The sequence below is a fragment of the Diadema antillarum genome, unplaced genomic scaffold (assembly GCF_040938485.1).
Source record: "Diadema antillarum isolate AM-2024a unplaced genomic scaffold, OU_Dant_1.0 seq00000675_RagTag, whole genome shotgun sequence".
In the NCBI taxonomy this organism is placed as follows: Eukaryota; Metazoa; Echinodermata; class Echinoidea; order Diadematoida; family Diadematidae; genus Diadema; species Diadema antillarum.
In genome coordinates this window covers 1,575,263-1,592,163 of record NW_027271581.1, presented here as the reverse complement: position 1 = coordinate 1,592,163, position 16,901 = coordinate 1,575,263, and the positions used below count along the sequence as shown (strand labels likewise).

Sequence of the window (16,901 nt, the reverse complement as noted above, 5' to 3'; positions counted from 1 at the left end):
CTGAAGTATAAGTGTAAGTTATGGCAGCGCCGCTGCATTTAATACGCAGCCAACACCCGAAAAGAACACTAGATTCCTATAGACGCGAAGCTCAACTGCATTGGGGATTCCCCGTTCAGTAACCCTCTTGCCATTTTGGGGTCATGTTGGTGGATGCGCATAATACAAGAATAGCTCCGTGCGCATACGCTTTGAAACTGGCAAAACAATGTAAAGTTTTCTTGAGAACGGGGGGGGGGGGGGGGGGGGGGGGGCGGTGGAGGAAGGGGTCACAGAAAATTGGACAATTTGTAGAAATCTGATTCTTTAACGAATGTCAATGACCGGTAGAGGATTCAATTTGCATATTGGCAATTTCTGAGCTACGTTTTACAGCAAAATTAGAATAAATAACGTTGAATACTGATTCAATTAATACTTTTCATATTTAAGAAGTTCACAATATTCATAAACAATGAATGTCAATGTTCATGCAAATATGGTAGCATCAACTGCACTCGAAGCTTACATAACTTCCTGCAATCTATTATGTCTGTCCGAGACATTCTGGCAGATTCGATGCAATACGTTTTCATGTTTTGCGGGAAATCTTTTATGATTTTTCGGTTAAAAACATGAACAATTAAAAACAACAACCGAAACAAAACACAGCGAAAACACAAGGGAAAATTACTTTTCCATCTGGGTGCAAATCAAATGACTGCTTCATGATTTTCATGCTTGGCCTATACTGCAAACATTATTATTATTATTATTTTTTTTTTACATTTTGATTTTCTGCGTGTGTGATTGTGTGCGTAATATGTGTTTGCGTTTGCGTGTTTGTGTTGGGAAAGGAGTATGCATACCGGACATATTATTTCTTTTCTTATCTGTTTTATTTTATTTTTGCTGGTCCCTACCTCACCAGAATTATTTTTTTTCCGTCGCTCATCCCAATCCTCCTATCCCTTTCCCGATTCTCTGTATTAGCCTTGTCCATAATACTAGTCATCAAGTTTTACTGTACCATTTTTCAACATAATCATACTATTTTCGGGTGGGGTGTATGAGGGAGATTGCTCTTGACAAGGGGCATGCCTAAACGTTATATTCAAACAAAACTAGAATCGTAGTCTGGAAGTGCAGTATCGGTATAATCAGTAAAATCAGTTTCTTTGTTGCTGTTGTTTTTTTTTTTTCATTTTATTTGTATGGTCTGTTCCCTGTTATCTCCTCTCTTCCTCCGTCTCCACTTTTCTCCTCCTGTTTACTATCATCAGTTTAGACCATGCATGGAATATGTAGAGATTATAATATAAGGATAGTATATCATACTATCCTTATATGAGGTCACTCAAAAGCAAAACAAAAAGCAAAACAAACAGGACAAAACAAAGCAAAACAAACAAACAAACCATCAAAAGGCAAAATTATAGGTGTAGCAACGGTAAGAGGCAAACAATCAACAAAAATACACTAAGCAGCTGCAGACCTATATCAGAGTGATGCAGTTCATCGTAATCTTTAAAATAGTGATTATACCATTCTGCCCTATTGGCAAAAGGAAGCAAGTGACATCGAGTACAAATGCTACAAATGAAGAAAATATGTTTTTGGGTAGGCCCTTCAAAATGGAAATTTGTAATGAGAAAAAATGTTGGTATTCGTCCCAATCATCATTATGTATGCATTAATGACAAATCGAAGAATTTTAATATTCCCATGAAATTTCAGTATGTAACTTGCTTCCTTTTGACAAAGTATTACAGATTTGTAGCAAACATGAACAATCCGGCAAAAGGAAGCATGTAACAATCATATCGTTAGTATGTTACTTGTTTCCTTTTGCCAAAGTATTATAGTTTTGTAGCAAACATAAAAAGATTGGCAAACGGAAGCAAGTGACAATCACATAATAAGGATGTCACTTGTTACCTTTTACCGAAGTATTTTAGATTGTGTGCAAATATAAATAATTTGGAAAAAGGAAGCAAGTGACACTGAGGTTGTAACTTGCTTCCTTTTGCCAAAGTATTTCAATCTTCTGGCAAACATGAAAAATCTGCCAAAAAGAAGCAAGTGACAATCATATGAGAATGTTACTTTCTTCCTTTTGCCAAAGTATTATAGATTTGTAGCAAACATAACAACTTGGCAAAAGGAAGCAAGTGACAATCATATCAAAAGGATGTTACTTGCTCCCTTTTGTCGAAGTATTTTAGATTGTGTTTAAATATAAATGATTTGGAAAAGGGAAGAAAGTGCATCATATCATGAGGTTGTAACTTGCTTCCTTTTGCCAACCTTCCAAAAATGTGATAGAATTGTGTTCTATTACTCTTAGATGTCCCAAAATTTTCTTGAAATATATAGGCCTATTCCTTTTGTCATGCGTAGGGTTTTTGCAAGAAATACCTGAAATTCTGAAGTCCGCCCGAACGACCCCACCTCCTCGTCTCGGTCCTTTTCGAGGTACTGAGATGGGGGGGGGGGGGGGGGCTCCGGCTCCGGCTCCACCTCTTCCAACCTTTGGGGTTGGGGCGGTGAAAATTCGTCACAGATTTTTCTTTTTTAAGAAGATGGAGAACATTTTGAAAATCTCCCTCCTCCCCCTCACCCAACCCATCCCCGATCAGGGTACCCCAGCCTGCACCCGCCATAATTAAACAGGATATTTCAGTCATTAATGTCTTCATAGCACTAACTTAGTTCTATCTTTTTCGGTTCTACAGGAGATTTAAAAAAATCAGAGTTTAGGGACTTTGAGGCTTCAACTCCCCCCCCCCCCCCCATCCCCTCCTCTTCGGAGGGGAGGGGGATCATTCTAATAAATCAAAATCAGGTTAGGTGAAAATCCGTTACGATTTTTCAAGAACATACAGAAAATGTGGAAAATCTTCCTCCTCCCCCTCACACCCCCTATCAGGGCACCCCTCGATCCGTCATCATCAAATCTGAAATTTCAATAACTACGGTGTGTGCATTATAGCTGCATTAACGTATAGTTCTATCTTTTTCGGTTTGACATAAGAAGATTAAACATTCCAGACATTAGGAATCTTAAGCTTCAACTCCCCCCCCCCCCCCCCGAAAGGGGGCTAGGGAGGAGAGTTGAAGCCTCCCCATCCCATGGCCTCATGCCCTGCTCCCTGGATATGCCAGTAAACTCGAAGTACTGTCATCAATGTCTTTATAGCACCAACCAAGCTCTATTTCATTTGGTTATAGAATATAAGAAGAATTTTGATAAAACCGTATAGTTCCGGGACTTTGAGGTTCATCCCCCCCCCCTTTTTTTTTTTTTTTTGGGGGGGGGGGGGTATGACTAATCTAAATAAATTGAGATCCCATCACCACAAAGGTGCTACCTGCCAATTTTGTTGAAAATCTGTCAAGGATCTTATTAAGAAAATATTAAAGGCGGAGGTTCATGCGCAGTTTTGACACGGAGTTTATCTACCATCTTTATACACAGAATTGCTAAAGTAAATTGTTTGCACATTTCCCGGCGACGTTTGCATATTTCCCGTCAAAATTGAACTTTTGCACATTTCCCGGCATCATGTTTGCACATATCCCGTTGATGAAATGTGCACATTTCCCGGCGTTTGCACATTTCCCGGCTCCACACACCATGTATAAGAAAAATGAGATAAAATTCTGCATGACTCTCAGAAAAAGCAATCTTGATCTACTTAATCAAGCCAATTATACATCTGCCTCATTACACAAACACGTGTGGTGTCAGGTTGATCACTTTTTTTTTAACATACTTTTCTTTTGTAGAGCATACCCTACATACAAAAATTATAGGAAATTCTGCATAACTCTTAAATAGAGAAACACTACATCTGAGGGATGGCTGTGAATCATTGTTGCTTCTATTGAGTTTGGAATTCAGTTATGGTGGTATAAGGCACTGGCATTTTCTACCTTGTAGATTCTCATATCTTTTTATGAGCATAAACATAATACAAAATAGTATACAGGTATATACGGCAAATACACTGTTGGATCCATTTTCCATATCTATTTAGGCTTATACATGTAGGTTTTATTTAGTGGAAGCATTTCAGGTCGTAGATTTTTTTTTTTTTTTTGCTATTGAGTGTTAAGATTTCAGTGTTATTTATGAATGCATTAATGACATGTGTGTTGTTAAAATTAATTATCTTCTGTGTTTCGTTTTGAAATGTGTGCTCTATGGATGCGAAATTATTCATTTCACTTGATTCATGAGAAATCTATATTTCATGGACATAAAATAAATGAAATCTTGATGATCGTGATCAAATTAATCAATATCTGCCTCATTACATAAACTCCCTCACACTCCCTTTGAATACATCATTTCCCAAAACCTGCAGTAAACAAAACTATTAAAAAAAAACTCATACTTGAATTAACTTGAAGAAATTGATTATTTTTAACCTATCAACCTACCCCCCCCCCCCCCTATTTGATTATATTAGTTAAAACCAGACTGGGAAGTGCTCTCTTCCTGCACACACACACACACACACACACAACACACTTAAGATCCTATAATAACGAACCCCCATTTTTGACCTCCTGTTTATGATTCTTAATATGTATTGAGTATCTAAGAACATTCAAGATAGTGTACTTTTGGAATAATGAGCATTAACCGAAAGATAGTTATGACACGATTAGAAAATGATCCCTAATCAGAACTGATAAAATCTGAATTGAAAAAAAAAAAAAATCCGCCGGGCAATGCAAAAGAAAGTACAGAATATCAAAAATGTGAGCAATGGTGATTGATTTAAAAGCAGAATGAATAGAAAGAAACCAATGTCAACGTCAAAATCTCCCATTAAGAAGGAAGATTTTGTGGGGCGGGAGGCATTTCAAAACGTATGCAATTTATTTTGATCGTGAAAAAAAAAGACTTGTAATTGACATGTTTGGGGATCAAAAATCAATGGCAATGATTGAATCATAAATCATTATAAACCGTGTGCAAATCGCAGTTGCGTTTTTGGTAATATTCTAACCATAAAACCTGGTTTTGAAACAATGTACGTTTCTAACGAGAAAACACTTCCAATAAAAAAAAAAGAATGCAACCTATTAGACACGATGGATTCGGGACAGTGATGGTCCCCAAGGCCAACGAGAGAAGGCAGCCTCTGAAAGATAAAGAAGAAAGGATCGAGGCAAGAGCCTATAGCTGAACCAAAATTATTTCAATATACGAGGAGATACTTGAGATAATGGAAAGTAAATTAGGCATTCCTACTGAGACAAGCTGGATGAATGAAAACGACAGAGCACTAATCAAAGAGAGGACGTAGATGTTGGTATTATGTAATGGAAATCGAAAACGAAACAAGATGTATTGTTAAAGTCTATACTATACATTTTTGATTCCGTCCCAAGAATAGCAAACTAACCCATATGAAGTGTATACCAAACTCAGCAACCCTCAGTGATAAAAGTATTAGATATACTAGACCTGATCTAGACTGATTAAAAAGACAGATTGAAAGAAAGAAAGAAAGAAAGAAAGAAAGAAAGAAAGAAAGAAAGAAAGAAAGAAAGAAAGCATTTATTACTGATCTGAGATTTTGTTGTACAATGGAAATTAGTAACCACTCTGAACTTGTGATGCAATTGCACACTGATTTTGGTCATTTATAGGTCCTATACAGTACACACTTACGTCCTATAATTGAATTGAATTGTGTTTATTTCCACATTTCACATCAGGCATTAACAACAGCAGTGCCTTGGTAATACACGCACAAAAAAACATCAACATACAACTAATGATAATGGAGGAGTAAAAAGCACACAAAATAGGCTTGTTCATTGTGATGCCCTAGAAAAAGTATATCGTTTCGTTTTATTAAAAAAAAAACCACACACACACAAAATAATAATAAGGATATAGAAAATAGAAGAAGGAAAGAAGGAAATATTTCATAAATTACACTGAGCTACATGTTCATCAAACAATATTGCTTTTTGTAAATTCTCTTGTATTGATTTAGAGACTTGCATTTATACTTAAAAGAATTTGACAAATTAATTTTTTTCGAAAGAATTGAACTGTTATGAAAAAAAAAGGAAAACTGTGAAATTTTATAACGATTGAAGGGAGAATGAATGTTACGAACATTAAAAAATTTACTAGTAGGCCTATTGTAATCAAGAAATGAACAATTCAAAATAGAATACTCATTGAATACTTTTGGGTAAATAATTGTTGCATGATAATAGAAACATAAGCTTAGCAATTTCCAAAGACATCAGTCATCAATTGGCAATATTTTTGTTTGTAAAAACAGAGGACTTGGTGTGCTGCGGAACCGAGATATTATTCGAATGACCCGTTCTTGTAACTTTTTTTTTTTTTTGGAGTTGAGTTGAGTTTATTTACAACATACATGTGAATATGATAACATGATAACATGAAATTCCATAGGGTAAGATACAATAACATGATTTTTTTTTTAATGAGAATACAATGATTTTGTACAAGGTTCTTACAGCTATGCAAGCATATATTTTACATACTTATATTTATCTTACATAAGAATACATGTGGTATGATAGATTTAGTTTCGTCGTGATACATTTATCACTAAAAAGGCAAAGAGTATGAATAAGTATGTAATGTAGACATACGCATAGACAAAGGTTCTGAAAAAAAATATAGAAAAAGATATAGAAAAACAGAAGATAATGTTGTTAAAGGGGGAACCAAAAGTTAGCACAAGTGCTAGTCGAGAATGGTTCTCCCGTTATAGCTACATGTATATTTAAGCTGCTTATTGCAAGGTCTACTCTTTTAAAGTAACTGTACTATAAAAGTACATTAAACTAAACACTGAATATTCTTTTCATCACTAAACTTCATTTAACAATTGATTTTTTAGGTTTCTTCGAAATGAAGATCTTGTTCTACCCTCTTGAACATTTTTGGGCAAACTATTCCAAAACTTTGACCCGACAAAAGATATAGAAAATGTACCATGTGTCGTTTTACATTTCGGAAGTCAAAGCATGGAATGATCTTTGCCTCTAGTCCTGTATGCATGATTCATTGGCTCATAATATTGCGTTACAGAATGTGGTAAATGTGCCTTGTGTAGATCATATACAAAGGTTGACACTGCAAGCTTATGCAGGTCAAAAACATCTAACACCCCTAGACTGGTGAATAATGGCCTAGAACTTGTTCTTAAGGGGGAAATGTAATTGCTCTCACGGCCATTTTTTGTGCTAAAAATATACAATTTAAGTGGCTTCTGTAGGTACTTCCCCATACTTCAATTCCCAAAAGTATATGTGATTGTATAAAGAATTTTTATAAAAGCATGAGAACATGCCTTGGAATAAAGTATCTTAACTTAAAAATTAAGCCAATTTTGCGCCTAATGCATTTGTTGATATACTGAATCTGATCCTTCCACATCAAGGTCTCATTAATTTGGATTCCTACAAAAGATGCTACATGTACTCTTTCTATAACCGTTTCAGAGTCTGTTAACACACCTTTAATTGCAATTGGTTGTCTTGGTCCTTTAATAATCATTGTTTTCTTCAAATTAATAGTTAATTTATTTACAATACACCATTCCTGTACCTCATTCAATTTTCTATTTACGTCATTCATATCAATTTCTTTTGTACCTTTGGGAAATGTATGAAAAATGTTTGAATCGTCAGCGAATAGTCTGAACTGAAAATAGTTCGATGAGGTAGGTAAATCATTGATGTATAATAGGAACAGTGTGGGTCCCAGCACTGATCCTTGTGGTACTCCACATGTGATCGTTCCACTACTGGATATTTCATTCTTGTAGCACAATACCTGCGATCGGTTTGAGAGATAATTTAGGAACCACTGCAACACAATGCCTCTTATGCCATAATATTCTAATTTCGCTGAAAGGATGCGATGATTGCTTGTGTCAAACGTCTTTTTGAAATCTATATACCAAGGGTTATTTCACCTTTATCATTTGAGTGTATTAATGTATTAAACAAATTGATTAATGATAATTTTGTACTGTATGTCTTACGAAATCCATACTGGTGTCTGTACAAAATTTTAGTGGACTCTAAAAAGTCCATTAGACGACCATTGACTAATTTCTCGAAAATTTTTGCAATTACTGGCAGAACTGAAATAAGTCTGTAATTACCTGGGTCATCTTTCGAACCTTTCTTGAACAAAGGCGTCACTTTTGTAATCTTAAGTGCATCAGGGAATTAGCCCATTTCTAATGACAGATTAAAGATATAAGTCAATGGGGAAACAATATATATTGTGCTGCGTCCTTCATCAATCTTATTGACAAATTATCATAACCACGAGACTTTGTATCATCAAGAGCATATAATATCCATAATTTCTTCTTCTCTTATAGGTTTCCAAGCCAAAGACTTAGTATTTCTTACACCCAAATAATCTTGAAAACAACTATTAGGAGGCCCATTTGGTATTCGTTCTGCCAATTGTTGACCCAACAGTGACAAAGTAGTTATTGAGTTCTTGGGCTATTTCATTGTTAGAAGATATAACTTTTTTTCAATCCCACCTTGATTAATAGTTAACTCTTCTATATCCAAATGCTTATCTTTAACCTTTCTACCAATTAACTCATTAATGATATCCCAGGTCTTTGTCATGTTACTTTTGTTACGATTAAAAGAATTGCAATAATACAATCTCTTTGCATTTTCAATAACTGTTACCAAAGTGTTTCGATACCTTTTATACTTGTTTCCGTATTCGTCACTAAAATTTGATGACCTATAGTTTTTGTATATTAAAGATGTGCTTCTTCTTGATGGATTTAAGAATCGCTGATGAGATCCAAGGTTTCTTTGGGCTGTTCTTTTTCTGGGATACATGTAGGGGCATGCTTATCACATATTTTCTCAAACATATCATGAAAGATTTTATAAGCTGTGTTTACATTTTCGTATCTAGATACATGTGCCCATTCAATTTTTCCTATATAGATCCTCGTGAAATGACTGGGCATTAAATGACTTGTAGGATCGGGCAAATTTCCGCACAAAAGCATTCGTATTTTTATTCCCATTTTCAAAAAAGACAAAAAAATTGGAAAAATGATCTGACACATCTGTCTCAATGACACCTGAATGAATTGTATGACTATACACATTAGTATAAATATGATCAATAACAGACGACGTAGAGTCTGTCACCCTAAGTGGGTGACGATATACTAAGTAATCTGTTGCACTACTCTCTACCATCATGACCATACTCAGATAATCATATACCTTTTGATTTATTCGTTTGAGGTATATCTTTATCTAGTGTTACTAACACGATTTATTATTTTTCTTTGAGGTGAGAGGAATTCAGGGTTCAGGTGACGGAAAATATGTAAGCTTGGGTCAGCACAATGCATTGAATCCCCCGCGGACAACGGAAAATAGTACGCCAAAACGAAAAAAAAATATATACACTGTATTATCTTTGTCAACTTCAAAATGGTCCGCACTCGTTGATCCCGATGCGACTCATGATCCTTGGCCCTGCGGGTTGCATACCGAATTAGTATTTTGTTTTGCGCCATCTACGACGGTTTCTATTGGAGATCGAGAAACGCTGCTGCGAAGTGAGTCGTAAAGGTCGGAATTCTTGCTATTGCAATTGAAAATGCCAAGTGAGTATAACTAATTTTTTTTTCGTCAGTTGTATGATCAATTTGTTGTTAGAATGCAGCATGCAACCTACAAAGGCAGAAGAAAGAGTGATGACCTCTGTTTTTTTAAGTGACAGTTTTCCGATATTGGATCTAGTTCATAGAGGACTAAGCTAGTCCCATATATTACATTTCGTGTAAGCAAGTCCGTTCAACTGATTTTAGTTCACGCGTACGACACCCGTACGAGCGCGAGCGTAGGCTCTAAAACCCCTATAGTATGCTATATCACCTTTTGACGGACAGACATGCATTTTTGATTCTTTTTGTATAGAACCCTATACAAGTGTGTACGTGTATATCGGTACCGCACAAGATGGAGTTGGGTCAGGTTTTGCATTTCCATTCCATTTTTGCATTTCCATTTATACAACTGCAACTGCAGAGTTTCTGCAGAGTAACCGTGTCATTTGATTTATTAACAATAGTAGAGTAGTCAATAACATTTTCACTCGGCATGTAACCTGTTAGAAGTCTAATTGTATGAATAATGATGTAGGCAACCCTAACGTTAGATGAAGATCTAATTTCTGAGCTAGGCGTGCATCATTAATGGTCATTATACTAGTGTCTACTCATGAGTCATACTAGTCCTACATAGATCTATAGTAAATTTATCAACCTGAGTTTTTCAAATCAGCAAATACACTAGCCTGACTAGTCAAGCCGAGGTGACTAGCATATTAAACACTGTCTGTCAGTGACGGTAACACTAACAGATCCAGATTTACATTGTCATTTTGATTTTTGTGAGATGTAGTCCAACGTTAACTATGCACAGCCCTGTCCCTGTACCCAACAATGGCGACGTCTGGTCAGGCTAGCGCTAGTCTAACATTAGTTGTCAGAGCGGTAGAGGTCTACTCTCTAGACACTACTATGAGTACCGTACCAAGAAGATCCAGGGGTCCTGTCACCGCAACAGCTACCCAAACACATACGTGTTTGGGTCGCTGGTGCGGTTAGGGGTCCTGAGGCTGTAGCCCATAATAGTGGAGCCCTACTGTATGTTCACCGCACTATTGTCATCATGAAGTCAAGTACATTGTAATGGCAATGGCAAAAAAACAAAAAAATTAAAAAAAGGAAGGGCAATGGAGAAAAACAAACAATTCTCAACAAAAACAAAAAACTAGAAACCTTAGATATTGTGCACTGCTATTAAACTAAGCATAGTTTTTACAGCTTGCATTGTACATAATATACCTTCAGACGTAGATTACAAAGTACATGTATGATTGATGTAATTTGACTATCCAAATTTTATCTGTCACTAATGTTAGTTTACCCTTTCTGATTAAAGTCTAAAGTGAATTTGAATGATTCATTTCCTCAGGTAAAGGAGGAGGAAGCAAGAAAGGAGATGGCAAGGAGGAGCCAAGATCTTCAACTCTGAAGGGTGTTTTTGTTTTCCCTAATGGTGATAGATACGGTAAGATGTAAACCAGGAATGTAGATTGATCCAATCATTCTGTGGGAGTCTTGAAATGAATTGTTATTATTGCACCACAGCATGTCAATAATGCCCAAAATGGGCCCTTTAAAAATGGCATTTCTTTCTTCTACCCTGCATGAATCTTGTCATACGAAAATCCAAAGCTACGCTGTACATTCCAATTTATGATTTTTGCCCAGACCCAGAAAAGAGAAGCCACATGTAACTGTAGGTGAATCATTATAAATGAACATAATATATACAAGTACATGAAGTACAGTAGTATTGTTTGCTGAACAGTGGTCAAGTTTGCTGCCCGTATTACTCCTGTGTTTGACACGAGACAAAATTTTGTTTTGTGAAAGGCCAGTTGTCTCACTACAAGAAGTTCAGATAGATTATAGATTGGCATCCATATGCTGTAGGAATACAGTCTGTATTTGCACTTCAATCCATTAACTCCCACAAAGATCCACATTGTCAAAAAGTGAAAACCAATACATTTGTAGTATCTAGGTTTATCTTGACTTTTTGGATTATGAGCATTGGGCGTTGGAATTGTACAAAACCTATTCGACCTTATGTGATGTCAAATGTGATTCTTCAATGTTAATATACGAGTGTGTACCAAGGCAAGTGAAATTCCTGTTGCTCATTGTACTGGCTACATTGCATGTTCTTGGTCCAGACTGATCATGATATCTCCTTTGAGCCTACACAACAAGAAATTAATAGCAACTTTTCTGAAAGTATGTTTGTTTCAATCTTTTAAACCTGGACAGAGGGAGACTACATAAAAACTGATGATGGTGCCCTTGAACGATGTGGCTATGGAAACCATATCACAACAGATGGTCAGCGCTATGAAGGACAATGGTCCAGCGACAAAATGAATGGTCAGGGGAAACTGACCCACCCATCGGGCAGCGTATATGAAGGAGAGTTTGCGGACAATCAGTTCCATGGGAAGGGCACCTACACCTGGCCCAATGGAGCTGTATTTGATGGCACATTTTCAGAAAACAGGCAAGTGACAAGCAAGAAATATAATACACTGATTTATGTACATAAGACTTGGCATTACAATATTCTTAGGGCTGTAAAGGTGTGGTTTGTTGTTGTTGATGTTGTTGTTTGTTTATTTGTTTGTTTGTTTGTTTGTTTGTTTTGTTTGTTTTGTTTTGGGGGAATTTGGTAATAGCATTGCCACCATTCTTGCAAAAGATAATGTGTTCTAATGAAATTTGGAGAAAACAGTATTTTGCCCCCAGCCCCCCCCCCCCCCCCCCCCCCCCCCCCCAAAAAAAAGAGAATACATGTACAAAATAATATAGAAAAGTAACAGTTGCCACATCTGGATTGATTTGCCTATGACATATCTTTGCTGGAAAGAAAAATGTATGAAGAGGCTCAATTTCTGATTAGCTGCTCTATGTGTATATGTGTGTGTGCATACAATTCTTTTATTAATTTTCATTACCATAAAGTGAAAGCAACCTGATTTACCCTGTTTCATACGAAAACTTGATTCTGTTTTGGGGAGTGCAAATTGTCACATTGACCATTGTGTGAGAAACTGATATACAAAATGTTCCACATGTACTTGTTCATACAGCTTGGTAGTGGAGTATTACTGAATAGCATCTACACGTAATGAACTCATTGATGCAGAATTAATTTACCATCTGTAACTCTTAGTTTCCCCCTTTAAATGATAATCCATTTTCTCACGGTCTCCCTCTCTTTCTTTCATTGCCCTCTCTCTTGCACAGGATGGAAGGTGAAGGACAATTTACAGACACAGACAAGCAGATCTGGTCAGGGGCCTTTCACTTCAGGGCAGCACCGGGGCTCAAATTTAAACTGTCCATGTGATCATTACGAGACAAACACAAGAGGAATGAGACCTTTTCAATGGACTAAATTATGCGTTTTTGAAGCTAAGAGTGCTGGTGCGCACGACTGGGACATTTAGCCTTCAGGATACATGTATGGAGTTATCAGAAGCTGTTTGTTTTGTTTGTGTAATGCTTTGATCTTTCAAGTCATAGCACATAAAGTCTTCACAGACATTGGTTGAATACACTGTACAGGCTCTCATGTACCCCTCTCATGGCACACTGTACACAAAAGTCACAACTATGCATCTGAAGTCATAAAAATGTATTTTATAGGCTATGACCTGTGTTTGGATTACTACAGTGAAGGCTTTTCTGCACTCTTTCAGTGCCACTTTGCTCCATTTTTTGAGCTTGGTCATTTTCAGCCTGCAGTGTTTGCAGCATGACGTGGAAGGGAAGATTACCAATAGACCATCATTGTTAAAAAACAAACAAACAAACAGGTGTTAATAGGCAGTGCTGCCCTGACCATTATCTTGGAGAAGTACGTTGCTATATTCCTCCTCTCCTCCCTCTTCCCCCCCCCCCCCCCAGGTTTTTATTTTTCGCATATTTTACGAGCATGTGAAAATGTTCAGTTTGATCCCAACATGAAGGTGACTTGTATGGAGTACATTTTACAGAATTACACCACCGCCAAAATTGTCTGAAAGTCCGATTCATGAAATTTAGACTTGCTATCAAAGTACATACATTGTACTTCTATAACATATATTCCAGACAGTTACCACAATCCATATTACGTCAGCATTGAAACAGCAAATGTGTTACAGTGTTCATTGTCCACAAACCTACACTGTACTTTGTTTCTTGATTTTTTTCCTGTTCCTGTCGGCATTTCCTTTATTTACACCTTAGAGGGACTGTATACGTGTAGTATTGGTTGAGATGAGGATTCAGCTTTTCACTTATTCTTCTTCCTATACTGTGCAGAACCTCCTAAGAGTATACTCGCACACTGTGAGATACAGTACTTAGAAAACACTTCATAAAATGTTAAAGAGCGTACAATTCTAAGAGGAATTCAAATTTATTTCAAAGAGATCCTTTTGCCGGGATTACTTTGTTTTACTTTTTTTTTTATATCTCAGCCATTTCAAAACTAATGTTCATCAAATAAACTCTGGATTCCTCCCATGCTCTTTCATATTTCAGAAGAGTTTTCTCATTATCTCAAAAAAATGATCATAAAAAACTTTGGAAACCTGAAGCCCTATCTCAACCCAAACTGTACAACTTTGTACCATCCCTTTTAAAGCGATGATGCTGTAAAAAAAAAAAAAGTAAAAAAAAAAATAAAACAAAAATGCAAATTGTTTATGACACACAACTAAGGCAACTTTGAGCAGGCATTATGGAATGTGAGCTAATTATGTGGCATCCATGGAAATAATCACTGCCCAAAGAGAGCCATGGTCAGAGGTCATATCTGGTCACAAACTCAAACTTTACAATGAAATTTCCTTTGGACATACTGAACGTGTAGATTAGTGCAAGAATACTTGTATAAAGATATGTAAGTTCATCTATTGTACAGTTCTGTATATAGTCTAATAAAGTCTAATATTATTACCAGGTAGATTCCACTATGTTATGAGTCTAATACAAAGAGATCTACATGGCATGAGAAACAAATACAGTACAGTGTACATGTACATGCATTTCTGTGAAATTCATGTACAGTGTATGTGTTTGTATTTGTTTGTCAGTGCATACTCCCAGAGAGAGCGTGAGAGAGATAAAAACAGCCAAAGACAAATGAAATTAGCCTGAAATGTTTTGAAATACAACAGATATTGACACATAGACTTTTTTTATTGTTGAGAAAATCTCAATTGAGAGAGGAAAAAAAAAATATTTATACAGGTATACACTTTGCACTATAACTGCATCATACATAAATATGCACACAAAAGAATGATGGGAATCCCATCATGGTATTTGTCCAATACGATGAAGATATAACAAAATAGCCATTTAGTTGAATTGATTGAATTGAAATGTCAACACAGTGGACTCCTGTTATAACAAAGTGCCTGGGACAGGCAGTTTCTTTCGTTATGTGGAAATTTCATTACAACCAAATAAATAAACAATAAAGAACATAGAGCGTATAATGTTGGAGCCTGAATTTTTACTTTGTTGTAACTGGAATTTAGTTATACTTCAGTGCACTGTAGGCCTATTAAGTGCAGCTATGGCAAAGTGTCAGCTAATCAAATTCTCTTTTTAACATCTTTGATTTCTCATTCTTTCTGTGCTTCCTTCCCCAGAGGTAGAGCTTTAGGACAATACTGGTATAACTTTTTTTGTTGTTTTTGTTTTTGTTCTTGTACATGTTATATCATTTTTTTTTTTGTCACTGAAGGTAGCTCTGATTGATGTCACACTATATTGCACAGTTGCAGACAAGTTGGTCATTGATTTGTGGAGATGAAATTACAGCAGAGATGGGAGAAGCAGAAAAGATATAAATACATGTATAAAATTGTAGCACAATCTTTTACACACTGCAGATCCGGAACGAGCATCTATAGGACCTGCACACATGCCTGGGTATACAAACACACTGATACAAGTACATGTGACTGTACAGTATACATTTCCAATGTGTGCAGGGCACCGTAGTTACAAGGACCTACAACCGTGACAATCGCCCTGCTTTCATCAGGTTCCTCCCAACTCATATTTATCTATGTACAAATATGAATATAAATTCCTAGCAACAAGGTGGAAATGGAAAGAGGCATTAAATTTGAATGTGTCACTTACATGGTTTTACAACCGGTTAGACAGCTGCCCCAGTACAATGCTGAACCCCTTCCTTAAAAATTCTACAGTTTCCATAGCCTTTGTCTTGTATAGATCTACACGTACAAGAACCCCATTAGCAAGAGGTCACTTGGGAAGTGACAACTTGTGTCACTGACAACTTATGTCACAATTAACCCTATTCTAACTGGGGGGGGGGGGGAGGTCAATTTGACCCCCCCTCGACATTTCGCGCCACGATTCCGCAACGCGCCAAGATTTCGCCTTTTTTCATTAAAGTCTCCTGCATATTTTGAGACCAAATTTGCGACGTCCGGGTACACCGTTCTGAAGTTACGCAGTGTTTTGCACATGCATGTCAACCCGAAAACAGCTCAAATTCATGATTTTGTGTGCAAATCCAATGCAAATTGTGTTTTTTTGTTTCATTGATATAAATTAGATTATTTCAACTTTTAACCATTGAAATTAATCAATTGTAATGTAGATAAGCTTGGAAAAGTGCCTGCAACAAATTTTGGCAAAAAACAATAGAAAACAAAAGGTTGAAAAAAACAATGAAATACATAAGAAATTAACAAAACAATAAAAAACAAAAGAAACTGATTTTGATTGCGCTATTCTTTTACAAGAAAATTGTTTGATGTGTCTTAAGGAACTATGACACAAAAATTTAGCAATCCTTCAGTCTTTTTGATGGAGTTATAGGTGAAAATATGATTTCATGCATAAATTTGCATAATTAATTTATTAAAAAATATAAAATCCCAATTGTTCTATTGTGTGACCACGTAATCTTGTACTTGACATCCGGCTTTATGTTCACGCAAAATTTTGTGGCGATCGCGCGATCGGTGGCCGAGATCTGAAGGGGGGGGTCAAATTGACCCCCCCAGTAAAAACTTGGTCTCAAATAGCCCAGTTAGAATAGGTTTAAAGCTAGAATGTAACCAGCATTCATCAAACTGTCTTCATTTACTTGTAAATTCCAGATAAAGTATTTTTCTGCTGATACACTGGAAGCAACCCTTTTATTAGCTTTTAATTTTCCACTACCCATCAGAGTCCATTCCATGCTCAAAAAGTTGTACTGCA

The 16,901-nt window shown here is 36.4% G+C and overlaps 1 protein-coding gene across 1 annotated transcript; it reads left to right on the top strand.

Moving 5' to 3' along the window:
- Positions 1-9,593: 9,593 nt before the first annotated feature.
- Positions 9,594-13,094, top strand: LOC139737026 (uncharacterized). Its single transcript, XM_071647706.1, has 4 exons — positions 9,594-9,659; positions 11,035-11,130; positions 11,916-12,159; positions 12,906-13,094. The coding sequence occupies exons 1-4, from the start codon at positions 9,653-9,655 to the stop codon at positions 13,006-13,008; spliced, it is 450 nt and encodes a 149-aa protein (XP_071503807.1). The 5' UTR covers positions 9,594-9,652; the 3' UTR covers positions 13,009-13,094.
- Positions 13,095-16,901: the final 3,807 nt, after the last annotated feature.